The following is a 27,599-nucleotide window of genomic DNA, read 5'->3' as shown; positions in this document are numbered from 1 at the left end:
TCTCCTCCCCTTCCCCTCTCCCCTCTCCTCCCCTTCCCCTCTCCCCTCTCCTCCCCTTCCTCCCTCCCATCCCCTCCCCTTCCCATTCCACCTTCCTATCCCTTCCACCCTGCTATCCCTTCCTTCCTGCTTCCCCCTCCCCTTCCTCTTCCTCCCTTCCCTCCCCTGCCCTCCCTCTTCCTGCCTTCCCTGCTCTCCGACTTCCTCATTCCCCTTCCTGCCTTCCCCACAGCAATGGCAACAGCTGACCTTAATGCAAGGAACACTTTTTCACACAAAGAGTTTTAGAAATCTGGAACATTCTTGCCTATAAGGCAGTCAGTGTTTGGTCAATTGAGATTGATTAGATATCTGTTGGGTAAGGGTATCTGGGAGGGTAAGTGGAGTCACAATACAGATCAGCCATGATCTAATAGAATGACGGAACATGATTGAATGGTCTGAGAATATTTGAGCATGTGTTGTGATGTCAGCAGCGTTAATGTCTTTCCATGTTGTGTGTATATTGTTCTCAATCAATGAAGCATCTACACAGCAATGCTCTGGAGTGTCAAACACTGCTTACAGCAGAACAGAACGCTGGAGCTTTTATTTTATGATGGTGTCAACAGCCTCGCGTTAATCTGAGGATAAATTATTTACTGTGTTTATTTTGCACCAGTTTAACATTTTCAAATTAATGTGTGCTGTAACTATGAAATATTTATTTTTGAAAACATACCACAGGGGAGATCAATCGGCAGCCTCGAAGTTATCATTTTATCAGGGGATTTGCCTTTAGAAGAGATTTTTTCTTGTGTTTGGACTTGCTGTGTTTATCAGTGTTGTTCTTTTGGCCAGAATACTTGGAATTTGCCTCTGGACAGTTTTTTTTATAACACTGGGTCCTGTGCTGTGTATTTCAATTCATTGCATGTTAATGTAATTCAATCTTGTTATTACCCAGAGCATAAAGTGCCCCCGATCTGTCTCCGGTGATAGGGGTTTGTTTAAATCGAGTCTGAAACTCGTGTTGGAATTTCATCATCAAAGGCTGGGGCTCTTCTCTCTAGAAAAGAGAAGTTTGAGGGGTGACCTGACAGAGTTCTTTAACATTGTGAAGCGGGGTTGATAGGGTAGATGTAAAGAAGATGTTTTCTCTTGTTGGGAGGAGACCAGAACTAGGGGCCAACAATATAAGATAGTCACTAATAAATCCAATCGGGAATTCAGGAGAAACTTCTATCCCCAGAGAGTGGTGAGAATGTGGAACTCGCTCCCACAGGGAGTAGTTGAGGTGAATAGTATCGATACATTTAAGGGGAAGTTGGATAAACACATGAGGGAGAAAGAAATAGAAGGATATGTTGATGACGTGAGATGAAGAGGGTGGGAGGAGGCTCATGTGGAGCATAAACACCAGTATGGAGCAGTTGGGCCGAATGGCCTGTTTCTGTGATGTAGACTTGCTGTGACAGGTAGACAAATTCCTTCCTGCCTTAAACTGGCCTCTGATTGGCAGCTGACATGCTGTGTTAACGGTTGGCTCAGAGAAGTATTTGGCACACAGTGTGTTCTCTTATTGGGTAGCGGAGAGCAGGTGATGGGGAATAGTTACAGTGAAATAAGTGATATAGACAGAGGAAGAGATCTGATGGCAAGAAAAAACATATCGCCAACTAGCGAAACCTTGCCTGAAAAACCAGAGACACATTTTCACCCACTTTATGCACTGGCTTGATGCAAAGTTATAGCAATCAAATATGTGAGAAAATGTATTTGTTGTGTGTGTCCAGATGTGTAAATTTTGTGTCCTGATGTTTCTTTAATGCTTTGCACTTAATCCAGAACACCTTGGACAGCATGCAGGTATCCTTAAACAGGATGTATTAGCTAGATATATCCCTGCTTTTAGGTGTGGCCTTTGCATTAGGGGAACCGATTGAGAACCTGCCATTTTTCCTGTTTTGTAAGTTTTCCACACACCCACAATGGCAATAATGTATAAAATGCAGTTATTGGAAAGACACTGCTGGATTTGGATCCCCCAACAGGCGAGTTATTTGTGGGTGTTTGAAGGGATATTCAACAGAAAATCTCTTCACAAATCTCTGCCTTATCTTTTTAATGATTGTAGTCTTCCAGCTACACACTCAGTTTAAAAAGAACAGAAAAAATGTAAAAGAGACTAATGATTGGAAGAGTTTTCAAATGGAGGGGTGTGGACCAGGTCTGTGTGAATTCCAAACAACAATCTGCAACTGTGCAGATTTTACATGAAAACTTGCAAAAGAGAAAAATGCAGAGACAAATGACACTGTGCTTGTTCTGGGTGACCGAGTTTGAACCAGACGATGAAAACAATTGCAGTGACTGGTTAATAATCCCTGATGCATTTCAAACAGGAGAACTCAGAGTGCGCACAGAGTTTTGTTTGCTCTTCACTGTTTAATGCATCTGAAACTTGTATCGCTATTCGAGCAACACGTCAGCAAAAGAAATATCTCCACAGGATAAAAGGATTTTCAAGTAATGCACCGGCCTTTTGCTGTTACCAATGCTGCCTGCACTTTGATACTTGTGGAAGAGATATATGAGCCTCTGTCCAGTTTGCTTCTAGATTTGCTGGTTTTAATCTGCTGAAAAACAAACCCTAATTTCTTGATTAGGACAAGCATCTAAAGTTAGACGTGGGAACGATGAATCAAGCAACATCTACTTTCCCTGTTCTATATTCCTGATTCGATCTCTTCCCATTTCTTTGCTGTTGTCTGTCAGTGAGAGCGGTGGCCCTGCGCTGGGAGAGTTCTGCGCTGGGAGAGTTCTGCGCTGGGAGAGTTCTGCGCTGGGAGAGTTCTGCGCTGGGAGAGTTCTGCGCTGGGAGAGTTCTGCGCTGGGAGAGTTCTGCGCTGGGAGAGTTCTGCGCTGAGAGAGGTGACCCTACACTGGGAGAGTTCTGCACTGGGAGAGTTCTGCACTGGGAGAGTTCTGCACTGAGAGAGGTGACCCTACACTGGGAGAGTTCTGCACTGGGAGAGGTGATTCTGCACTGGGAGAGGTGATTCTGCACTGGGAGAGGTGATTCTACACTGGGAGAGTTCTGCACTGAGAGAGGTGACCCTGCACTGGGAGAGTTCTGCACTGGGAGAGTTCTGCACTGGGAGAGTTCTGCACTGGGAGAGGTGACCCTACACTGGGAGAGGTGACCCTACACTGGGAGAGGTGACCGTGCACTGGGAGAGGTGATTCTACACTGGGAGAGTTCTGCACTGAGAGAGGTGACCCTACACTGGGAGTGTTCTGCACTGGGAGTGTTCTGCACTGGGAGAGTTCTGCACTGGGAGAGGTGACCCTGCACTGGGAGAGGTGACCCTGCACTGGGAGAGGTGACCCTGCACTGGGAGGTGACCCTACACTGGGAGAGTTCTGCACTGGGAGAGTTCTGCACTGGGAGAGGTGACCCTGCACTGGGAGAGGTGACCCTGCACTGGGAGGTGACCCTACACTGGGAGAGTTCTGCACTGGGAGAGGTGATTGTGCACTGGGAGAGGTGATTGTGCACTGGGAGAGTTCTGCACTGGGAGAGGTGACCCTACACTGGGAGAGTTCTGCACTGGGAGAGGTGATTGTGCACTGGGAGAGGTGAATCTACACTGGGAGAGTTCTGCACTGAGAGAGGTGACCCTGCACTGGGAGAGTTCTGCACTGGGAGAGTTCTGCACTGAGAGAGGTGACCCTACACTGGGAGAGTTCTGCACTGGGAGAGGTGATTCTACACTGGGAGAGTTCTGCACTGGGAGAGGTGACCCTACACTGGGAGAGTTCTGCACTGAGAGAGGTGACCCTACACTGGGAGAGTTCTGCACTGGGAGAGTTCTGCACTGGGAGAGGTGACCCTACACTGGGAGAGGTGACCCTACACTGGGAGAGGTGACCCTACACTGGGAGAGGTGATTCTACACTGGGAGAGGTGATTCTACACTGGGAGAGGTGATTCTACACTGGGAGAGTTCTGTACTGGGAGAGGTGATTCTACACTGGGAGAGTTCTACACTGGGAGAGTTCTACACTGGGAGAGTTCTGCACTGGGAGAGGTGATTCTCCACTGGGAGAGGTGATTCTCCACTGGGAGAGGTGACCCTACACTGGGAGAGTTCTGTACTGGGAGAGGTGATTCTCCACTGGGAGAGTGACCCTACACTGGGAGAGTTCTACACTGGGAGAGTTCTGTACTGGGAGAGGTGATTCTCCACTGGGAGAGTGACCCTACACTGGGAGAGTTCTGTACTGGGAGAGGTGATTCTCCACTGGGAGAGTGACCCTACACTGGGAGAGTTCTACACTGGGAGAGTTCTGTACTGGGAGAGGTGATTCTCCACTGGGAGAGTGACCCTACACTGGGAGAGTTCTGTACTGGGAGAGGTGATTCTCCACTGGGAGAGTGACCCTACACTGGGAGAGTTCTACACTGGGAGAGTTCTGTACTGGGAGAGGTGATTCTCCACTGGGAGAGTGACCCTACACTGGGAGAGTTCTGTACTGGGAGAGGTGATTCTCCACTGGGAGAGTGACCCTACACTGGGAGAGTTCTACACTGGGAGAGTTCTGTACTGGGAGAGGTGATTCTCCACTGGGAGAGTGACCCTACACTGGGAGAGTTCTGTACTGGGAGAGGTGATTCTCCACTGGGAGAGTGACCCTACACTGGGAGAGTTCTGTACTGGGAGAGGTGATTCTCCACTGGGAGAGGTGATTCTACACTGGGAGAGTTCTACACTGGGAGAGTTCTGTACTGGGAGAGGTGATTCTCCACTGGGAGAGTGACCCTACACTGGGAGAGGTGATTCTCCACTGGGAGAGGTGACCCTACACTGGGAGAGTTCTACCATTAATGATAGTTCGACTGCTGGCATACACTCTCACACTGATTAAATTAGATTTGTGATTTTATGGTAAACACTAGTTTTGTTCCTGTAGTGTTGTACACAGGGAGACAAAATAGGGTTTGGCATTTTCCTGGAGGAATCCTAACATGACTCCCCACCTCTGACTGCCCTGCCCCCGCACAATTTCCATTGGTCGTCTTGCATGTCCATCCATGCGGGGTCCTGCCTTCTCCACGGCCAATCGGTAAGTGAACAGACCCTTCACCACCTGATTGGATGATTCTTCGCTGTCAGTCAATCGGCCTCTTTCTCAGTGTCTGAGATTTTTGTAATGAATATAAAAAGCTCTTCAAAGCCAATTAAAAATAAACTCAGTTTTTAATGCCCCTGTAATTTTCTCCCGGGTGTTACTTGCAGCAATTCCTAGAGATTGATCGTTATTTCCTGACGATTATAGACCAATCCTGGAGAATTGGAAACTGTCAAAACCAAGTGTAGTCTTCAGGTGAAAGGAGATTGGGTGGTGGATTATTGGATCAAAGCACAGATCAAATTAAAGTGAGGCTTTCTGTTCTAGTTTTTATATTCCCATCGTAAATTCTGACATCCACTTTGGTAATGGACAAGGGAGTGTACACTTATATAATTCACTGTGGAGCCTCAGTTTCACATTTCCCAGCTTACTGTACTTTTACTTTTTAAGTATAAAAATAATATAAAATCAAAGGATTACAAAAAAAAAGAAAAAATCTGTGACTTTAAAATTAATTATTTGGACATGCCCAAGTCACAACATGAATTGAAATCTTCAAGCCGGAGATGGGTGGGTTTTTGTTGTTTAAGGGTATCGAGGGATATGTGCAGCTACAATGGGTAAATGGAGTTGATTTACAAATCAGCCATCATCTAACTTAATGGCAGGTCAGGCCTGAGGGGCTGAATGGCCTCTCCCTGTTGCAATTATCCCTGCTCTCCAAACACTGTTTCACTTTCAAACCAAACTTGATCTTCACACCATGGGGAGAGCAACTGCTCGTTTATCAAAGGGTAAAGATCAAAGTCAGGAACAGAAACAGTTGATTCTGCCCCTCAAACTCTCTCTTTCTCTGCTCTTAATCAGTTCTGTAAGACCCGTGGCATAAGTCCAGAACCTAAACTTGCATTTCTAAGACTCAAAAGATATGGGTGAGTAAAACTGCTGGATCGAGCTTCTATCTCGGTGTTAATGGTCATTTTCCCGAAAGCAATGCTCATATTTAACGGGTAACTTTATTGTGGTAATATTAACTCCGCAATACAAAACAAATAGTTAAAACCACTCGGGGTAGTTTCCACACCTCGGAGTCAGATAATGTTCTCTTCACCCCCTTGCTTGATCCCAGCACTGTCCTAATTCTGTCCTTATGGAAAGTTCAGTCTCAGCTACGAGCTCAAACCTCAGATCTCGGGACCCTTTTCAACTGGGGATCGACTCAAACAGGCTTCAGATGGAGCATTTTTTGTTGCAATAAAAATTTAACACTGAATCTTAGTCTGTGGCCATGTCGAATTGTGCAACATTTAATCTCTTCCTCACCATTTTGATTTTAGACTTTTTAAAGATGCATGTTCAATCTGGAAATTAGGGTACGTGTACATATACCTGTGGGTATAGGACACAGGTGGCTCTGCAATGCACCATCCTTGCTTTCCCAACTCACATGTTGTTTATTAACCAGCCCTGCAGACAGGGATCTAAACAATTAAATTGTCTCTCGATATACAAACTACGATGTAGGGTTAGCACGCACTGAAGAGTGAGGAATTAGCCAGTCTTTAGCTAACAATTTTCCCCAAGCAACAATAACAAGGCCTGATAGCACATAAATTGAGAGGGTGAAGGTTTATTTAATTGTGTGACCCATGTTAAGTGTAAGTATGAATAATTTAGCAAAACAAAAAATGAGATCAATATGTTACACTGTTAACTGCAAGTGACTGATAGAAAATATGATCACTGATTGTATCAAACAGTAAATTATTTTCATTTTGGATTGGACTGAATCAGGGACGGATTCCACTCAGATCTGATTTATAAAATTCTGATTAATTTTCCTTTTTATGTGTTTCTACTTTGGGAAAATATCCACAGAGAAATTAGATCAGGCCACGCCAGTTTTTCAGGTATAGAATGGACGCCTAAAAGTCCAATATGGCGGGTTATGTGCGTCCCTGCCCTGCCCTGCCCTGCCCTGCTCTGCCCTGCCCTGTCCTATTCTGCTCTGCTCTGCCCTGCTCTGTCCTGTCCTATTCTGCTCTGCTCTGCTCTGCTCTGCTCTGCCCTGCTCTGTCCTGTCCTATTCTGCCCTGCCCTGCTCTGCTCTGCTCTGCCCTGCTCTGTCCTGTCCTATTCTGCTCTGCTCTGCCCTGCTCTGTCCTGTCCTATTCTGCTCTGCTCTGCTCTGCTCTGCTCTGCCCTGCTCTGTCCTGTCCTATTCTGCCCTGCCCTGCTCTGCTCTGCTCTGCCCTGCTCTGTCCTGTCCTATTCTGCTCTGCTCTGCCCTGCTCTGCTCTGTCCTGTCCTATTCTGCCCTGCTCTGCTCTGTCCTGCACTGCTCTGCCCTGCCCTGCCCTGCCCTCCCTGCTCTGCCCTGCTCTGCCCTGCCTGGCTCTGCCCTGCTCTGTCCTGCCCTTCTCTGCTCTGCCCTGCCCTGCCCTGCCCTGCTCTGCCCTGCCCTGCTCTGCCCTGCTCTGCCCTGCCCTGCTCTGCCCTGCCCTGCCCTGCTCTGCCCTGCTCTGCCCTGCCCTGCTCTGCCCTGCCCTGCCCTGCCCTGCTCTGCCCTGCCCTGCCCTGCCCTGCCCTGCTCTGCCCTGCCCTGCCCTGCCCTGCCCTGCCCTGCCCTGCTCTGCCCTGCCCTGCCCTGCCCTGCTCTGCCCTGCTCTGCCCTGCTCTGCCCTGCCCTGCCCTGCTCTGCCCTGCTCTGCCCTGCCCTGCCCTGCTCTGCCCTGCCTGGCTCTGCCCTGCTCTGTCCTGCCCTTCTCTGCTCTGCCCTGCCCTGCCCTGCCCTGCCCTGCCCTGCTCTGTTCTGTCCTGCCCTGCTCTGTTCTGTCCTGCCCTGCTCTGTTCTGTCCTGCCCTGCTCTGTTCTGTCCTGCCCTGCTCTGCCCTGCCCTGCCCTGCCCTGCCCTGCCCTGCCCTGCTCTGCCCTGCCCTGCTCTGCTCTGTTCTGTCCTGCCCTGCTCTGTTCTGTCCTGCCCTGCCCTGCCCTGCCCTGCCCTGCCCTGCCCTGCTCTGCCCTGCCCTGCTCTGCCCTGCCCTGCCCTGCCCTGCTCTGTCCTGCCCTGCTCTCTTCTGTCCTGCCCTGCTCTGCTCTGTCCTGCCCTTCTCTGCTCTGCTCTGCCCTGCTCTGCCCTGCCCTGCCCTGCCCTGCCCTGCCCTGCCCTGCTCTGCCCTGCTCTGCCCTGCCCTGCCCTGCCCTGCCCTGCTCTGCCCTGCCCTGCCCTGCCCTGCCCTGCTCTGCCCTGCTCTGCCCTGCTCTGCCCTGCCCTGCTCTGCCCTGCTCTGCCCTGCCCTGCCCTGCCCTGCCCTGCTCTGCCCTGCTCTGCTCTGCCCTGCCCTGCCCTGCCCTGCCCTGCCCTGCCCTGCTCTGCCCTGCCCTGCCCTGCCCTGCCCTGCCCTGCTCTGTTCTGCCCTGCTCTGCTCTGTTCTGTCCTGCCCTGCTCTGTTCTGTCCTGCCCTGCTCTGCTCTGTCCTGCCCTGTTCTGCCCTGCCCTGCCCTGCCCTGCCCTGCCCTGCCCTGCTCTGCTCTGCTCTGCTCTGTCCTGCCCTGCCCTGTCCTGCTCTGCTGCTCTGTCCTGCTCTGTCCTGCCCTGCTCTGCTCTGCCCTGCTCTGCTCTGCTCTGCTCTGCCCTGCTCTGTTCTGCCCTGCCCTGCCCTGCCCTGCCCTGCCCTGTCCTGTCCTGCCCTGCCCTGCCCTGTCCTGCCCTGCCCTGTCCTGCCCTGCCCTGCCCTGCCCTGCCCTGCGCTGCCCTGCCGTCCTCTCCTCTCCTCTCCTCTCTCCTGTCCTGCCGAATATATTGGACCAGGCTCAGCCCAGTCGACCTCCAGGGCTTGGCTGGAAGTGTTCAGAAAGCTCATTAGAATATGACAGTCAGGGTCTTGCACTGGAGTTAAGACACTTTTGGGGAAATTGCACTGCCCCAGTGCCTGACTTCCCACATGATAAACTTGCCCAACAATCTCATGGTGCCAGTGATCAGTAAGGGCCCTGCAAGGGGGTGCTCGTTAAGGTATTCATCCCCTGCATGCAAGTTAGTTGCTGGTTTGCCCCAATAGGTTGCTGGTTCTGCATGTCTCTCCCAACACTTCCCCCACCCCCACCCGGTCTGGCAACTCCCCTGTTCCTCCCCACCTGCCTGTACCTGTGTGCCCCATCCCATCAGCCCTCCCACCGCACTCCCCATCCCTCCTCACCAGCCTCTCCCTCGCCCCACCTCATACCCACTTGCATGGCCTTCCTGTGTTCCTGAAACGGCCCATTTACAAATTTAACTTTAAATAGTGTGTTGTAAAAGGGATTTTAGAGTTTTTCCTGCAAAGGTTGACTTTCAGTTCCATACCCTACTGACTGCAGTGCCAAGATCTGTCTAGAATCTAATAAGCAATAAACCAGAGTTGCCAGCAGGAACGGTTTGCAGTGAGCTGTTATCAATAATGTGAGATTAAAGAATACAATTAGAGAACACTGTGCATGTGACGCCCCGACAGTCTGTCACAAACCAGGTGTCTGTGGAGAACTGAAAGACTCGTGCGTGTGTGTGTGTGTGTGTATCCTGTGCAGGCCAAGGTGCGAGAGTTAGAGGAGAAATGTCGAAGTCAGAGCGAACAGTTCAATCTCCTCTCCAGGGAGCTGGAGAAATTTCGTCAGACCGCTGGTAAAATTGACCTACTGAGCTGCCCTGTCTCAGTGAGTGAGAGCCCAGTGTCACCCTGCAAGTCACAATCTCAGCTGGTGAACGGACTGGCCACGTCCCTCGGCAAAGGTAGGAAAACTTATCTGGAGGTATATTTGTATCTTGCTGAGGTTAATTGTTAATCTCCGATCATTTCAAGCAGCCTTCAATGGTCAAACTTCTTCCAACTATCACTGCTGTCATTGAGAACAGGACAAGACAGATAGGCAACATGGTTTGGTTCCTGGGTTGATGTCCAATGTCCTGTGACACTGTTGGGCTGTCAATGTATAATATGTGAGTGATGGTACACACTCAGGCTGGGTTCTACATCTCACCATCAGGTTAACTTCTGCTACATCCTCTTTTGTTTGTCCCAAGATCACTGTCTTTCAGGTGAGAGATTAAACTGAGGCTCTGTTTCACTGTTTCAAAAAAAGTAGGGAAGTTCACCCCAGTGTCCTGAGCCAGTGTTGCCCCATCAACATCACTTAAAAACACAGCATATCTGCTTATTATCTCATCGCAGTTTGTGGGATCTTGCTGTGCACAAATTGGCTGCTGTGTTTCCTACATTAGAGCAACAACCACACTTCCAAAGTACTTCATTGGCTGTAAAGGACTTCGGAATGTCCTGAGGTTGTGAAAGGCCGTGTATCATCTGACTAACCGGTTGGTGGAGGGCAAACCTGAGGAACTTTGGTCTTTCTTCCTCCAGCAATTTCTACTTCCCTGTGTGGAATGGGACTGTGAGAACTCGCATTTCCAAACCATGATAGTGTTGTTGACTGTTGATAAAGTCAGCTGTTCCTCCCAAGCACGTTACACTCACCACACGTCAGGTCTCAAATTACTCACAATCACTCAGTCCTTGGAGTAAACTGACTAAAGTCAGGCAACCAGCCCCCAGCCAAACAATCAGATGATTGACCAGTCAGTTTGATTTATTCATAGATGGTAAAGAGAGGAATCTTGTCCAAGATCCTGGGGAAATTCTTCAACTAGTCTACAAAAGACAACGCCTCAGTTTAACAACTTGTCCAAAAAAACAACACGTCTCACAGTACATGCACTCCCTCAGTACTGACACTCAGACAGTGCAGCACTCCCTCAGTACTGACACTCAGACAGTGCAGCACTCCCTCAGTACTGACACTCAGACAGTGCAGCACTCCCTCAGTACTGACACTCAGACAGTGCAGCACTCCCTCAGTACTGACACTCAGACAGTGCAGCACTCCCTCAGTACTGACACTCAGACAGTGCAGCACTCCCTCAGTACTGACACTCAGACAGTGCAGCACTCCCTCAGTACTGACACTCAGACAGTGCAGCACTCCCTCAGTACTGACACTCAGACAGTGCAGCACTCCCTCAGTACTGACACTCAGACAGTGCAGCACTCCCTCAGTACTGACACTCAGACAGTGCAGCACTCCCTCAGTACAGACCCTCCGACAGTGCAGCACTCACTCAGTACAGACCCTCCGACAGTGCAGCACTCACTCAGTACAGACCCTCCGACAGTGCAGCACTCACTCAGTACAGACCCTCCGACAGTGCAGCACTCACTCAGTACAGACCCTCCGACAGTGCAGCACTCACTCAGTACAGACCCTCCAACAGTGCAGCACTCACTCAGTACAGACCCTCCGACAGTGCAGCACTCACTCAGTACAGACCCTCCGACAGTGCAGCACTCACTCAGTACTGACACCCAGACAGTGCAGCACTCCCTCAGTACTGACACTCAGACAGTGCAGCACTCCCTCAGTACTGACACTCAGACAGTGCAGCACTCCCTCAGTACTGACACTCAGACAGTGCAGCACTCCCTCAGTACTGACACTCAGACAGTGCAGCACTCCCTCAGTACAGACCCTCCAACGGTGCAGCACTGCCTCAGTACTGACACTCAGACAGTGCAGCACTCCCTCAGTACTGACACTCAGACAGTGCAGCACTCCCTCAGTACAGACCCTCCGACAGTGCAGCACTCCCTCAGTACTGACCCTCCAACAGTGCAGCACTCACTCAGTACAGACCCTCCGACAGTGCAGCACTCACTCAGTACAGACCCTCCGACAGTGCAGCACTCACTCAGTACAGACCCTCCAACAGTGCAGCACTCACTCAGTACAGACCCTCCGACAGTGCAGCACTCCCTCAGTACTGACACTCAGACAGTGCAGCACTCCCTCAGTACTGACACTCAGACAGTGCAGCACTCCCTCAGTACTGACACTCAGACAGTGCAGCACTCCCTCAGTACAGACCCTCCAACGGTGCAGCACTCCCTCAGTACTGACACTCCGACAGTGCAGCACTCCCTCAGTACTGACACTCTCACAGTGCAGCACTCCCTCAGTACTGACCCTCCGACAGTGCGGCACTCCCTCAGTACTGACCCTCCGACAGTGCGGCACTCCCTCAGTACTGACCCTCCGACAGTGCGGCACTCCCTCAGTACTGACCCTCCGACAGTGCGGCACTCCCTCAGTACTGACCCTCCGACAGTGCGGCACTCCCTCAGTACTGACACTCCGACACTGCGGCACTCCCTCAGTACTGACACTCAGACAGTGCAGCACTCCCTCAGTTCTGACCCTCCGACAGTGCAGCACTCCCTCAGTTCTGACCCTCCGACAGTGCAGCACTCCCTCAGTTCTGACCCTCCGACAGTGCAGCACTCCCTCAGTACTGACCGTCTGACAGTGCATCATTCCCTCAGTATTGACCCTCCGACATTGCGGCACTCTCTCAGTACTGATCCTCTGACAGTGCAGCACTCCCTCAGTTCTGACCCTCCGACAGTGCAGCACTCCCTCAGTACTGACCGTCTGACAGTGCAGCACTCCCTCAGTATTGACCCTCTAACATTGCGGCACTCCCTCAGTACTGATTCTCTTGACAGTGCAGCACTCCCTCAGTACTGACCGTCTGACAGTGCAGCACTCCCTCAGTATTGACCCTCTAACATTGCGGCACTCCCTCAGTACTGATTCTCTTGACAGTGCAGCACTCCCTCAGTATTGACCCTCCAACATTGCGGCACTCCCTCAGTACTGACTCTCATGACAGTGCTGCACTCCCTCAGCACTGCACTGGGAGTATCAGCCAGGTGTCGGTCTTAAACCCACAACCTTCTGACTCAGAGGTGAGAAGCTAATAACCAGGCCTTGGAGAGGATGCAGAGGAGGTTTGTGAGAACGGTACCGGGGTTGAGGGACGTGGAGAGACCCGAGAAGCTGGAATGGTTCTGCTTAGAGCTGGGAAGGTTTAGTGGCGTTTTAATTGAGGTGTTCAAAATTAAAAAGGCTGTTGACGGATCAAATAAGGAGTAAGTTTCCAGTGGCAGGAGGGTCAATAACCAGAGGACACAGATTTAAGGTAATTGACAAAAGAACCAGAGGGGAGATAAGATTTATTTTATTATATAACAAGTTGCTGTGATTTAGAATCTGCTGCCGGATTGGGTGGTGGATGCAGATTCAACTTTCAAAAAGAAATTGGAGAAATAATTGAACATTAATAATTTACAGGGCTATGGGGAAAGAGCAGAGAAGTGGGACTAATCAGATAGCTCTTTCAAAGGGCCAGCATCGGCACGATGGGCTGATTGGCCTTCATCAGTGATTTTACCAACTGAACTATACCGACAGGGGAATGTTACAAAAGATGTGCAGCTGAGATGAGACGTGATTTGTCAGGACCCAAAGATTTACTCCTGGGGCTGAGACTGTAGGATGTGCAATAAAAATTTATATTTCAAAGCAGCTATCACAATATTCACTGCTGCAGCAAAAAAATCAAAGAAACGTGTTCCCAAACCAACATGATGTGCTTCAGGGATCAGATTAGGAAGAAAAAGTTGAGAAAATTGAAATTCTCAGAATTCCCCTTGGCCTAGAAAGTAGCTGGCGGAAGATTTGCTCAAAGCAACACTCCCACTCTCCCTCTCCCATTGGAAAAATGCCTGTCTCCAAAACTTTGGGCCAAATCCCAGAAGAACCAGCCCCAGGGTCAGGAATTCTGCTGGGATTCGGCCATTGCCTCTGATCAGAATTCCGGCTTTGCAGCCCCAAGGAAAAGAGCAAATTGTATTAAAGAGGGATCTGTGTCCCAGGCAATAATTGTGAATTGGATGTCAGAAAAATGTAACTGCGTCAGCACGAGTGCCTTGTTGGTCTGATCATTGACAGTGTGTTTATTCAGTGAATGTATTTCATTTCCACAACACATCAAAAGAAAACACTTCACTGGAAAATAATTCACTGATGCAGGAACATGACGTCAGTATTCTTAATAAATGTCAGAGATGGACGGGGAATAAATGTGCTTCTTGGCAGTGCTGAGATTGCTGGAAGCAGCTATTGATGTGATTAATCTTATTCATGCTCAAACTTAAATCTGTTGAGTTCTAAAATTAAAATTGTGTTGAGAGGATTAATCAGGCTGTCTGGTGGAATCTGAGCATCTAACACTGTCCCATCAATTCCTGCTTCATAGAATTCCTGTCAACTTCATGTTCAGTGGAGTTAATAAATGCAGTTAATAAATTTCCAACACTTTGTTATTCTTTGAACAAAGTCCAGCAGGAGATGAAAATCTCTGCTCTTCTCCAATTGTGACCACTTGAGCATCCCCCAATTTTAATCATTCCATCATTGGCGGCCATGCCTTCAGCTACCTGGGCCCTAAGCTCTGGAATTCCCTCCCTAAACCTCTCTGCTTCACACTCCTGCTTTAAAATGCTCCTTAATCCCAGAAGAACCTACCTAATATCAATTTTGTTTTGACTGATAGTACTTCTGTGAAGCTCCTTGGGATGTCTTACAAAATTAAAGGCGCTGTATAAATGCAGTGGTTATATTCATTCCCATGATGCCTATTACTGGATTAATCTTGGACTGTTGCCATGACGGAGGTTACACAATGACAGCCTGATATTGGGTTTGACAGGGTCCATCCCAATAACATTGTTGGGAGATTGTTGACGGTGGTGAAGAGTTGATAACTCAGGAAATTTGCTGGATATGTAAATATAAACTCAAGCATTGACAATCTGGGCTCCACACAATGCAGCTATTGAAAGGATGGAGAGGAGAGCAACCATAATTGAGTGAGGGGTTGGATTATGAGGAGCAATTATGTAAGTCGGAGCATGTTCTCACTGGAAGAGAGATGGTTGAGTGATGATTTATTTATTGTATTTGGATTCTAAAAGGACTAGATAATGTCAAAACCTGACAAGCTGTTCCACCTTGTCCAGAAGAGTAGAAGCAGAGGGCGGGGCCTGCACCTGAAAGCGGTAAATTCAAAGCTAATTAGTGAGTGGTCAATCTCTGGAACAGGCTCCCTAGGGAGATGGTGGAAGCTGAGATTATTGATCCATTCCCGTGTAAATTAGATAGATTTCTTTCATCAAATAACACTTTGCGATTCAGTATCTGAGTAATTTAAGATCTGACCTGTTGTGAGTGGAGCGTGCTGGGGAGGAACAAGTGAATTTGGGCCGATGGTTCCCAAAGCTCTCCATCACTGGGGGTTTTCCCCACCTCATGTCTGGCTCTGTTATAGACTCATTGATAGAGATTGATCACTGTGATTGGTCAACAACTCCCATTGTCATTGTATCATGTGACTGTCAGGTTGGGAGAAGGTAAACTGAATGGACCTCAGTCTTTCTTTGTTTAGTGATTCCTGTGTTCATATCTCGGTGACAGCATGACCAAGATTGGGAACTCACTGTTCGGAGTGATCTTTTGATTTTGATGTCCATAATTACTTTCGGTAATGAAGGCCTTCATTTTTTGATAACCTAATGGTGAATTAAACTGTAGGACACAAGCCAACAGTGAACTAGTCATGGAATAACTGGGAACAATTCATGAGGTGCTATTTTGCAGCTTAACACCCAGTGAGTGAGGGGTCAGTTGAGGGGCTAGAAGGGTGGGAGAGGAGTCAGAGAGAGATTAGTGGAGGAGGTCAGTGGTGAGGGGGATGTTGGTGAGGGATCAGTGGGGGGGATATTGGTGAGGGATCAGTGGGGGGGATATTGGTGAGGGATCAGTGGGGGGGATATTGGTGAGGGATCAGTGGGGGGATATTGGTGAGGGATCAGTGGGGGGGATATTGGTGAGGGATCAGTGGGGGGGGATGTTGGTGAGGGATCAGTGGGGAGGGATGTTGGTGAGGGATCAGTGGGGAGGGATATTGGTGAGGGATCAGTGGGGGGGATGTTGGTGAGGGATCAGTGGGGGGGATGTTGGTGAGGGATCAGTGGGAGGGATATTGGTGAGGGATCAGTGGGGGGGGATGTTGGTGAGGGATCAGTGGGGGGGGATATTGGTGAGGGATCAGTGGGGGGGATGTTGGTGAGGGATCAGTGGGGGGGATATTGGTGAGGGATCAGTGGGGGGGGATGTTGGTGAGGGATCAGTGGGGGGATATTGGTGAGGGATCAGTGGGGGGGGATGTTGGTGGGGAATCAGTTGGGTGGGTCTGTGTGGTACAGCGATCATATTTAAACATTGTTACCCAAGTGCAGTTAATCTGTTAGTGACTGGAAAATGCCAGAATGCAATCTCACCATTTAATAGTAACTGCCTGCATCTTTCGATTCTCTGCCGAGTGTGTTGTCATTGCCCTTTGCCTTGGGTTGGCAGTGGAGTAATTTGCTTTTGATGTCTTGTGTATTCGGAGAGTTTGGGTGTCTATAATGATTCGTAGAAAAAGAAGCCCCTGTCGAGAAGCAAAGAGTTGGATGTGTTTGGACTATGTGCTATTGTGCGAAGCAGTTGAGCCTTTGATGATTTCTGCTCAGAGGATTAACTGTGCAAAGCAAAACTAAGCAACTAAATTGCACTGAGCAGACACTTAATGGCAACAATATGAAAAGTGATGGACACATTGTAGTCTGAAGCTAAAAAAAGAATCAATAAGGTTAATAGGTCCAGGCTTTAATCCTCTTGTATGAAATGGTCTTGTTTTTAAGACGGACCTGACTGAACAAGTTGCAGTAGGCTACTCTAGGTCTACATGAGCATGTGTATATGGAATTTTTCAGATGACTTGTACTTAAAAATACAAATAAAGACTTAGACCACAGTCTATCCGCTCTGATTGTTCTATATCTGTGGATCAGTGAGATGACAGTTCCGTCAATCCGAGGACCAATATTTTCTTTTTGCTCTACTTTCAGGCAATGAAAGTCCTTATGGTAGCAGATCAGTGATTTCCGAATATATCAGACCCCTTCAGATGTCTGGTGGGAAGCCAGAGCTACTTTCTGTCAAACCTACTTTCCTGTCTAGGTCCAGACCCAGCAGCCCGAGGCAGGGCCGACTCTCAGAGGTCAGTCAGTGTTAAGTTACTCGATAGCGTCATTGTCAAAAAAAATCAAACTCAGGACATTGTGTCAAACCATCTCACGACAATCAGAGTAACTCTCAAGCTTTTTTTTATTCATTCATAGGATGTGAGCATCACTGACAAGGCCCATCCCTAATTGCCCTCATGAAGGTGGTGGTGAGTGGCTTGCTCGGCCATTTCAGGGGCAGCTAAGGGTCAACCACATTGCTGTGGGTCTGGAGTCACATGTAGGCCAGACCAGGTAATGACAGCAGATTTCCTTCCCTGAAGGGCATCAGTGAACCAGATGGGTTTTCACAACAATTCAGTAGTTTCATGGCCACCATTACTGATGCTAATTTTTTAATTCCAGATTTAATTAATTGAATTTAAATTCCCCAGCTGCTCTGATGGGATTTGAACTCAGGTCTCCAGATCACTGGTCCAGACCTCAGGAATGACTAGTCCAGTAACATAACCACTTTGTTATAATGCCCCCAATGTTGATGCAGTCACCTGATTATCATCCAATTTTGGAGATTTTTCTTTGCTGACATTTAATTCTTAATCAATCACAAGAACACAAGAAATAGCAGGAGTAGACCATATGACCCATCAAGCCTGCTCCGCCATTCAATACGATCATGGCTGATCTTGGGCTTCAATTCCACTTTCCTGCCCACTCCTCATATCCCTGGATTCCCTGTGAGACCAAAAATCTATCTATCCCAGCCTGAAATGTATTCACCCACTGCTCCTGCTGTTGCCTAGCAATAGCCCCTCAGACCCATCATTGCATATTGCGCCTAAGTATTCAGCAGTGCTTATGTCTGTCCAGGGCTGTTATCATCGACTGAAGGATATTGGGACCAGTCAATATGGACGTACTTGACATCAATGCCATGTGACAGCAGGAGGCTGTTTTCCTGGAGTTTTCATATTAAATGTTGAAGAGAAACTACTTGATCCAAAATAGCAAAACCTGCATAAACACCCTCCCAATATGCTTCAGTGGGAGTCATTTTACTTTTCCTCCCAAACCCGCGACCTCTACCACCTAGAAGGACAAGGACAGCAGATGCATGGGAACACCACCACCTGCAAGTTCCCCTCCAAGTCACACACCATCCTGACTTGGAACTATATCGCCGTTCCTTCACTGTCGCTGGGTCAAAATCCTGGAACTCCCTTCCTAACAGCACTGTGGGTGTTCCTACCCCACATGGACTGCAGCGGTTCAAGAAGGCAGCTCACCACCACCTTCTCAAGGGCAATTAGGGAAGGGAAATAAATGCTGGCCTGGCCTGTGACATCCACATCCCATGTAAGAATAAAAAGAAATTTGGGGAGATATTTAACCAGCCACCCAGAGACACCTCTTCCAATTTTCAGTTGGATTGAAGTCAATGGGTAGGAATGTTGGGGTTAGGGGTATAATGTTGGGGTAGTGTTGGTATAATATTGGGGTAATGTTGGGGTAAGGGGTATAACGGGGGGCAGCCCGATATAACCTGCCTAACACCATCACCAGAAGTTAATTCCCCATTCACAGGGCTCGATTTTAACTCACTCAAAATCCATTTGCTTACACAGAGCTAGAATCGGACCCATGTATTTTTTTTTATTCATTCATGGGATGTGGGCATCGCTGGCCAGGCCAGCATTTATTGCCCATCAGTAATAGCCCTTGAGAAGGTGGTGCTGAGCTACCTTCTTGAACCGCTGCAGTCCTTGGGGTGTAGGTACACCCACAGTGCCGTTAGGAAGGGAGTTCCAGGATTTTGACCCAGTGACAGTGAAGGAATGTTGCTATAGTTCCAAGTCAGGATGGTGTGTGACTTAGAGGGAAACTTGTAGGTGGTGGTTTTCCCATGTATCTGCTGCCCTTATCCTTCTTGTTGGTAGAAGTCGCGGGTTTGGAAGTTGCTGTCTAAGGAGCCTTGGTGCATTGCTGCAGTGCATCTTGTAGATGGTACACACTGCTGCCAATGTGCGTTGGCGATGGAGGGAGTGAATGTTTATGAATTGGGTGATGATCAAGCGGCTGCTTTTCCTGAATGGTGTCGCTCTTCTGGAGTGTTGTTGGAGCTGCACCCATCCAGGCAAGTGGAGAGTATTCCATCACACTCCTGACTTGTGCCTTGTAGATGGTGGACAGGCTTTGGGGAGTCAGGAGGTGAGTTACTCGCCGCAGGATTCCTAGCCTCTGACCTGCTCTTGTAGCCACGGTATTTATATGGCTACTCCAGTTCAGTTTCTGGTCAATGGTAGCCCCTAGGATGTTGATAGTGGGGGATTCAGCGATGGCAATGCCATTGAATGTCACAGGGAGATGGTTAGATTCTCTCTTGTTGTAGATGGTCATTGCCTGGCACTTGTGTGGCGCGAATGTTACTTACCACTTATCAGCCCAAGCCTGGATGTTGTCTGGGTTTTGCTGCATGCAGGCACGGACTGCTTCAGTATCTGAGGTGTCGTGAATGGTGCTGAACATTGTGCAATCATCAGCGAACATCCCCACTTCTGACCTTATGATTGAAGAAAGGTCATTGATGAAGCAGCTGAAGATGGTTGGGCCTAGGACACTATATCGCATCCAATTCGCAAAAGGAGGTTTATAATTACATTACAACAGAGACTACATTTCAAAAATGTACTTCATTGGCTGTGAAACACTTAGGGACATCCTGAGGCCATGAAAGGTGTCATATAAATGCAAATTCATTCTTTATATGACTTCACTGAAATTAAGAGGGAATTTGTATAAGTATATTTGGAACAAACTATGAGCAAACACATGTATTTAGTTTGTTTATATTTTGAAGCCTTTTCGAGAAATTTTAATATTCTTCTGCTCAAATAATTCACAGGTTGGGGGAGGGTGGGAGGGAGATATATTGCTATTAAATATTGTCTTTTAGCAGTTGATGCTGTGCCGGTTATTTTCAGCACTTTTTTATTTGCCTGAGCCTGGAGTCTGGGTACTGTCTCAGTGTGGCAGTGCAAAGTGTGAGGATATTGAACGATTCACATACCAAGTGAGGAGACCATTGGGCTCAGATCTGATGGCTCCTTCAGTCACATAGCTGACACTATTCTCTGTCTAGCTCAAAATTTGACACCGAGTCACATAAGGAGATATTCGGCAGGTAACATAAAGCTTGGTCAAAGAAAGAGGTGGAGAGGATTAGGGAGGGATTTCCCAAATGTACTGAGTAGTTTGAGATGTCTCTGTAATGTTTGTGTGTTTGCCCCCCTGATTCTTGTGATTTTCTTTCGATACTTGTTTGGGAAAGATTAACTGGGCTGTAGGGAAAGGGCAGTAGTGTGGGACTAATTGGATAGCTCTTTCAAAGAGCCATCACAGGCTTGATGGGCTGAATGGCCTCCATCTGTGTTGTATGTGATACCTCTCCTACTTTCTCAGTGATTCCCTTGTGGTAGTGGTGAGTGTGTTGACTGACTGCAGGGTTCCACTGACAGTCTGATTCTGGAGACTCTAGACTCGCAGAGCTGTGCATTCTGACTTCAGTTTATCAGTCAAATAGAAGGTGGTAATTTTAAACTCTCTTCTCCCTTTTCTGGTGCAACATGCATTTCTGGGAGGGGTAAGTGGGGATGGGAGCAGGCGTGGCCTTCTCTCCCTGTAAAAGGGTTTCAAACCTCTGGTCTATCAAACTGGTATTTCACTCAGTAACATGCACTCCAATGGTGTCAGCTGTGGCTCAGTGAGTAAGAATGTTCTGGGTTCAAGTTCTGCTCCACAGACATGACCACAATGATCCAGGCTGACACTCCCCGTACAGCACTGAGGGAGTGCTGTCTCCCAGAAGTTTGGCCCTGTCTGCCCTCTCAGGTAAAAGATACCATGGCCATTATTTCAAAGACGAGCAGAGGAACTGGGATCCTGTCTGATATTTATTTATCTCCTAACCAACATTGCTAAACGGACTATCTGGTTATTGTGGGATCTTGCTGTGTAAAAATTGGTTGCTGCATTTCCTACATTACAACAATGCCTACACTTTGAACAGTACGTCATTGGCTGTAAAGTGCTTTGGAATGTCCTGAGGTCATGTAAGGCACTATATAAATGCAAGTTCTTTCTTTTACACCAATTCTATTGAGCTAACATCTGGCTATTCCCTCCCACAGCTCTTGCAGGTGAGTAATGGGCTCCTAATGATGAATTGCAGCTGTTTTTGAGAACCCTTTTTTCATAAGCGGTCCAACACATTTCAGCTATAGATTGATGAGAACAATACTGAAGTAACCAATGAGATGGAATTCCCCCAGAGACCATTAGTAACTGACAGTTTACCCATTGATAGAACCACCAGCCATTGCTAGGCCACTGAACTCAAGGTATTGCCTTAAGGATTTGAAATGACATTGAGTTTGCTGTCACTATAACACACGAGCCAACCTCACGACCTTCAGGGATGTAAGTTAATGTTATATGTGGGCCTGATTGTTTGAAGACTCACTCTGGATCGATTTGTTTCATCCGTGTATTTGGAAATACTACATTTGGTCCCCGCATCCAAATCACTGATACATATTGTGAACAGCTGGGACCCCAGCACTGATCCCTGCAGAACCCCACTAGTCACAGCCTGTCAATGCGAGAATGACCCGTTTATTCCTACTCTCTGCTTTCTGCCTGTTAACCAATCTTTAATCCATGCCAGTATATTACCTCCTATCCCATGTGCTTTAATTTTGCTAACCAACCTCCTGTGGGGGACTTTATCAAAAGCCTTCTGAAAATCCAAGTATACCGCGTCCACCAACTCCCCTTTATCAATTCTGTTAGTAACATCCTCAAAAAACTCCAACAGGTTCGTCAAACATGATTTCCCATTCATAAATCCATGTTGACTATGCCCAATCAGATCATTATTATCCAAGTGTCCATTTATCACATCCTTTAGAATAGATTCTAGCATTTTCCCAACAACTGATGTAAGGCTAACAGGTCTGTAATTCCCTGTTTTCTCTCTCCCTCCCTTCTTAAATAGTGGGGTGACATTTGCGACCTTCCAATCTGCAGGAACCATGCATGAATTATCTCCATAGTTAGCTCTTTCAACACTCTGGGATGTAGAATATTCTGGGGATTAATTAACCTTCAGCCCCATTAATTTCTCCAATACAACCTTCTTACTAATACTCATTTCCTTCAATTCCTCATTTTCCCTAATCCCTTGGATCTCTAATTCTGGGAGATTTCTTGTATCTTCCTCAGTGAAGACAGACACAAAGTAATCATTTAGCTTCTCTGCCATTTCTCTATTCTCTGACTCTGTCTTTAATGGAGCCACATTTGTCTTAGAGAAACATTTCCTTTTTATGTATCTATAGAAGCTTTCACAGTCCGTTTTTATGTTTTTTGCTAGCTTACATTCATATTCTATTCTCCCTTTCTTTATCAGTTTCTTGGTCCTCCTTTGCTGTATTCTAAAATCCTCCCAATCCTCAGGTTTACTACTATTTCTGGCAACGTTATAGGCCTCTTCTTTTAATCTTATACAATCCTTAACTTCCTTTGTTATCCATGGTTGACTGCCTTTACTTTTGGGGTTTTTTGCCTTGAAGGAATGTACAGTTGCTGTAAACTATGTAATATTTCTTTAAAGACTATCCATTGCCTATTTACTGTCATACCTTTTAATGTATTTTCCCAAACCACCTCAGCTACTTTGCCTATCATACCTTCATCATGTAAAATTCTATCATATTATGGTCACTCATCCCTGAAGGTTCTTTTACAACAAGATTATTAATTAGCCCTTTCTCATTGCATAATATTAGGTCTAAAATAGTCTGTTCTCTACTCAGTTCCTCAACATACTGCTCTAAAAAACCATCCCAAACACACGCCACAAACTCGTCCTCCACAGCATTAGTGCTCATTAGGTTTACCCAGTCTATATGCAGATTGAAATCACCCATGATTACTGTAATACTCATGCTACATGCTTCTCTAACCTCCTGATTAGTACCATGCCCCACACTGTCACTACAGTTTGATGGCCAATAAACAACAACTATCAATGTTTGCTGCCCCTTGCTGTTTCTTAGCTCCACCCAAACAGATTCCACATTTTGTTCTTCCCCAGAACCGGTCCCAATGCCTCAGAAATCTGATGCCCTCCCTCCTACACGAATTCTCCAGCCACGTGATCAATCCTCCTATTCCTATGCTCACTAGCACGTGGCACTGGGAGTAATCCTGAGATTACTGCTTTGGAGGTCCTGCTTTTTAATTTCCTTCCTAATTCCCTAAAATCTGCTTTCAGGACCTCATCCCTCTTCCTACCCATGTCATTTGTACCAATGTGGACCATGACCTCTGACTGTTCACCCTCCCCCAGAAGGATGTCCTGCAGCCGCTCTGTGACATCTTTGATCACTTGATTGAAACATATAAGATCCTGAGGGGTCTTGACAGGGTGGATGTGGAAAGGATGTTTCCCTTTTATGGGAGAATCTAGAACTAGGGGTCACTGTTTAAAAATAAGGGGTCGCCCATTTAAGACAGAGATGAGGAGAAACCTTTTCCCTCTGAGGGTTGTGAGTCTTTGGAATTCTCTTCCTCAAAAGGCGGTGGAAGCAGAGTCTTTGAATATTTTTAAGGCAGAGGTAGATAGATTCTTGATAAGCAAGGGGGTGGAAGGTTATCGGGGGTAGGTGGAAATGTGGAGTAATCAGTTGAGCCATGAACTTATTGAATGGCAGAGCAGGCTCAAAGGGCCGAGTGGCCTACTCCTGCTCCTAATTCATATGTTCGGATGTTGACCCTGGCACCAGGGAGGCAACACACCATCCTGGAGTCACATTTACTGCCGCAGAAATGCCTGTCTGATCCCCTGACTATCGAATCTCCTATCACTATTGCTCTTCCACTCTTCTTCCTCCCTTCCTGTGCAGCTGAGCCACCTGTGGTGCCACGGACTTTGCTCTGGCTGCACTCCCCTGAGTAACCATCACTCTCACCAGTATCCATAAATGGAAAACCGATTAGCAAGCAAGATAGACTCAGGGGATTCCTGCACTGCCTGCCTGATTCTCTTAGACTGCCTGGCGGTCACCCATTCTCTCTCTGCCTGCATGCTCCTAACCTGCGGTGTGACCACCTCCCTAAACTTGCTATCCACATAGTCCTCTGCCTCGCGGATGCACCACAGTGACTCCAGCCCCCGCTCGAGTTCTGAAACCCGGAGCTCAATCTTCAGCAACCGGTGACACTTCCTGCAGATGTCTAGGACACAATTCAATTATTCTGATTGCCAAATAGAAGCTTCATTTCAGCTCACCTACTTTTATTTATCTGGCAATTCTAATCACATTATAGTATTTACATCACTGTCACCATCTGCTTATGGATTTCTATCTATAACCAACATCACTAAACAGATTATTGAGTCATTTATCACTGCTCTTTGTGGGATCTTGCTCTGCGCAAATTGGCTGCGCGTTTTCTACATTACAACAGTGACCACACTTTGAAAAGTACTTCATTGGCTGTAAGGTGCTTTGGGATGTCCTGAGGTTGTGAAAGGTGCTATAGAAATGCAAGTTCTTTCAGCTTTTAATTCAGTACAAATTGACCATCTCACCCAGGCCTTAAGGATTGTTTATGTGGCAAATGGAAATGTTCGAGTTACTGCAGCAGGGGAATCTCTTCCTAGGTTGGTGCTAAGGCACCTGGTAAAGGTGGGGTACCAGGAGCTTTCTGTACACCTCACAGTGCTTCATACTGACACTGCGGTGGAGATTTAGCTTTCAACTAAAAACAGGCAGGTGCTTTCTTCATAATGAAATGAAAGGAGAAATTGTTTCCGGAGGCTCGGTAACCAGAGGACACAGATTTGAGATAATTGGCAAAAGAATCAGCGGGGGAGATGAGGAGAATTTTTAACACAGTGAGTTGTTGTGATCTGGAATGCGCTGCCTGAAAGGGCGGTGGAAGCAGATTCAATAGTAACTTTCAAAAGAGAATTGAATAAATATTTGAGGGGAAAAATGGGGAAAGAGCAGGGAAGTGGGACTAATTGGATAGCTCTTTCAAAGAGCAGGCACAGACACGATGGGCCGAATGGCCCCCTTCTGTGCTGAAAGGGTCTATGATTCTACAAACACAGCAAGGTGTATCTTTGAAATGAAACATTGTCATGGCAAAAAAATGTGTCTCAAAATAACGACATGTTGGAATAATAGACAAAGAGGTTGATTTCCTTTCCCACACTACAGCAGTGAAGAGCAGGAGAGTTCTCCCTCATGTCCTGCAGCTACTGCGTGTCCTTGATAAGTATGTACCTGTCAGGCAGGGAGGAAGTTGTCGAGCGAGGGAGCCGTGGTTTACTAAAGAAGTTGAAGCGCTTGTCAGGAGGAAGAAGAAGGCTTATGTTAGGATGAGACGTGAAGGCTCAGTTAGGGCGCTTGAGAGTTACAAGCTAGCCAGGAAGGATCTAAAGGGAGAGCTAAGACGAGCAAGGAGAGGACACGAGAAGTCATTGGCGGATAGGATCAGAGAAAACCCTAAGGCTTTCTATAGATATATCAGGAATAAAAGAATGACTAGAGTTAGATTAGGGCCAATTAAGGATAGTAGTGGGAAGTTGTGTGTGGAATCAGAGGAGGTAGGGGAAGTGTTAAATGAATATTTTGTGTCAGTATTTACAGTAGAGAAAGAAAATGTTGTCGAGGAGAATACTGAGATTCAGGCTACTAGGCTAGATGGGATTGAGGTTCACAAGGAGGAGGTGTTATCAATTTTGGAAAGTGTGAAAATAGATAAGTCCCCTGGGCCAGATGGGATTTATCCTAGGATTCTCTGGGAAGCTAGGGAGGAGATTGCAGAGCCTTTGTCCTTGATCTTTATGTCGTCATTGTCGACAGGAATAGTGCCGGAAGACTGGAGGATAGCAAATGTTGTCCCCTTGTTCAAGAAGGGGAGTAGAGACAGCCCTGGTAATTATAGACCTGTGAGCCTTACTTCGGTTGTGGGTAAAATGTTGGAAAAGGTTATAAGAGACAGGATTTATAATCATCTTGAAAAGAATAAGTTCATTAGCGATAGTCAGCACGGTTTTGTGACGGGCAGGTCGTGCCTCACAAACCTTATTGAGTTTTTCGAGAAGGTGACCAAACAGGTGGATGAGGGTAAAGCAGTGGATGTGGTGTATATGGATTTCAGTAAGGCGTTTGATAAGGTTCCCCATGGTAGGCTATTGCAGAAAATACGGAAGTATGGGGTTGAAGGTGATTTAGAGCTTTGGATCAGAAATTGGCTAGCTGAAAGAAGACAGAGGGTGGTGGTTGATGGCAAATGTTCATCCTGGAGTTTAGTTACTAGTGGTGTACCGCAAGGATCTGTTTTGGGGCCACTGCTGTTTGTCATTTTTATAAATGACCTGGATGAGGGTGCAGAAGGGTGGGTTAGTAAATTTGCGGATGACACGAAGGTCGGTGGAGTTGTGGATAGTGCCGAAGGATGTTGTAGGTTACAGAAGGACATAGGCTGCAGAGCTGGGCTGAGAGATGGCAAATGGAGTTTAATGCGGAAAAGTGCGAGGTGATTCACTTTGGAAGGAGTAACAGGAATGCAGAGTACTGGGCTAATGGGAAGATTCTTGGTAGTGTAGATGAACAGAGAGATCTTGGTGTCCAGGTGCATAAATCCCTGAAGGTTGCTACCCAGGTTAATAGGGCTGTTAAGAAGGCATATGGTGTGTTAGCTTTTATTAGTAGGGGGATCGAGTTTCGGAGCCACGAGGTCATGCTGCAGCTGTACAAAACTCTGGTGAGACCGCACCTGGAGTATTGCGTGCAGTTCTGGTCACCGCATTATAGGAAGGATGTGGAAGCTATGGAAAGGGTGCAGAGGAGATTTACTAGGATGTTGCCTGGTATGGAGGGAAGGTCTTACGAGGAAAGGCTGAGGGACTTGAGGTTGTTTTCGTTGGAGAGAAGGAGGAGGAGAGGTGACTTAATAGAGACATATAAGATAATCATAGGGTTAGATAGGGTGGATAGTGAGAGTATTTTTCCTCGGATGGTGATGGCAAACACGAGGGGACATAGCTTTAAGTTGAGGGGTGATAGATATCGGACAGATGTGAGAGGTAGTTTCTTTACTCAGAGTGTAGTAGGGGCGTGGAACGCCCTGCCTGCAACAGTAGTAGACTCGCCAACTTTAAGGGCATTTAAGTGGTCATTGGATAGACATATGGATGAAAATGGAATAGTGTAGGTCAGATGGTTTCACAGGTCAGCGCAACATCGAGGGCCGAAGGGCCTGTACTGCGCTGTAATGTTCTAATGTTCTAATTTAACTCTCATCTATCATTAATAAACAGATTTCTGGTCATTAGCTCCTTGCTGTTTGTGGAATCCTGCTGTGCGCAAATAATCGGCTGCGTTTCCCACATTACAACAGTGACTC

The 27,599-nt window shown here is 47.4% G+C and overlaps 1 protein-coding gene across 7 annotated transcripts in view; it reads left to right on the top strand.

The window, feature by feature from the left end:
- Nucleotides 1-27,599, top strand: part of rimbp2b (RIMS binding protein 2b) — a 480,114-nt gene that overhangs the window by 366,918 nt on the left and 85,597 nt on the right. For 6 of the 7 annotated variants that reach the window (XM_068054578.1, XM_068054577.1, XM_068054576.1 and 3 more), the window contains 2 exons: nucleotides 9,685-9,886; nucleotides 17,001-17,152. In XM_068054578.1, the coding sequence (XP_067910679.1) occupies nucleotides 9,685-9,886; nucleotides 17,001-17,152 (354 nt within the window). Of the gene's footprint in view, nucleotides 1-9,684; nucleotides 9,887-17,000; nucleotides 17,153-27,599 lie in introns of those variants that run through there. The other variant, XM_068054581.1, reaches the window with a different exon arrangement.

Source organism: Heterodontus francisci, chromosome 23 (assembly GCF_036365525.1).
Source record: "Heterodontus francisci isolate sHetFra1 chromosome 23, sHetFra1.hap1, whole genome shotgun sequence".
NCBI lineage: Eukaryota > Metazoa > Chordata > Chondrichthyes > Heterodontiformes > Heterodontidae > Heterodontus > Heterodontus francisci.
Note: the sequence above shows the minus strand (reverse complement) of the source record. Positions and strands in the feature narration are given on the sequence as shown.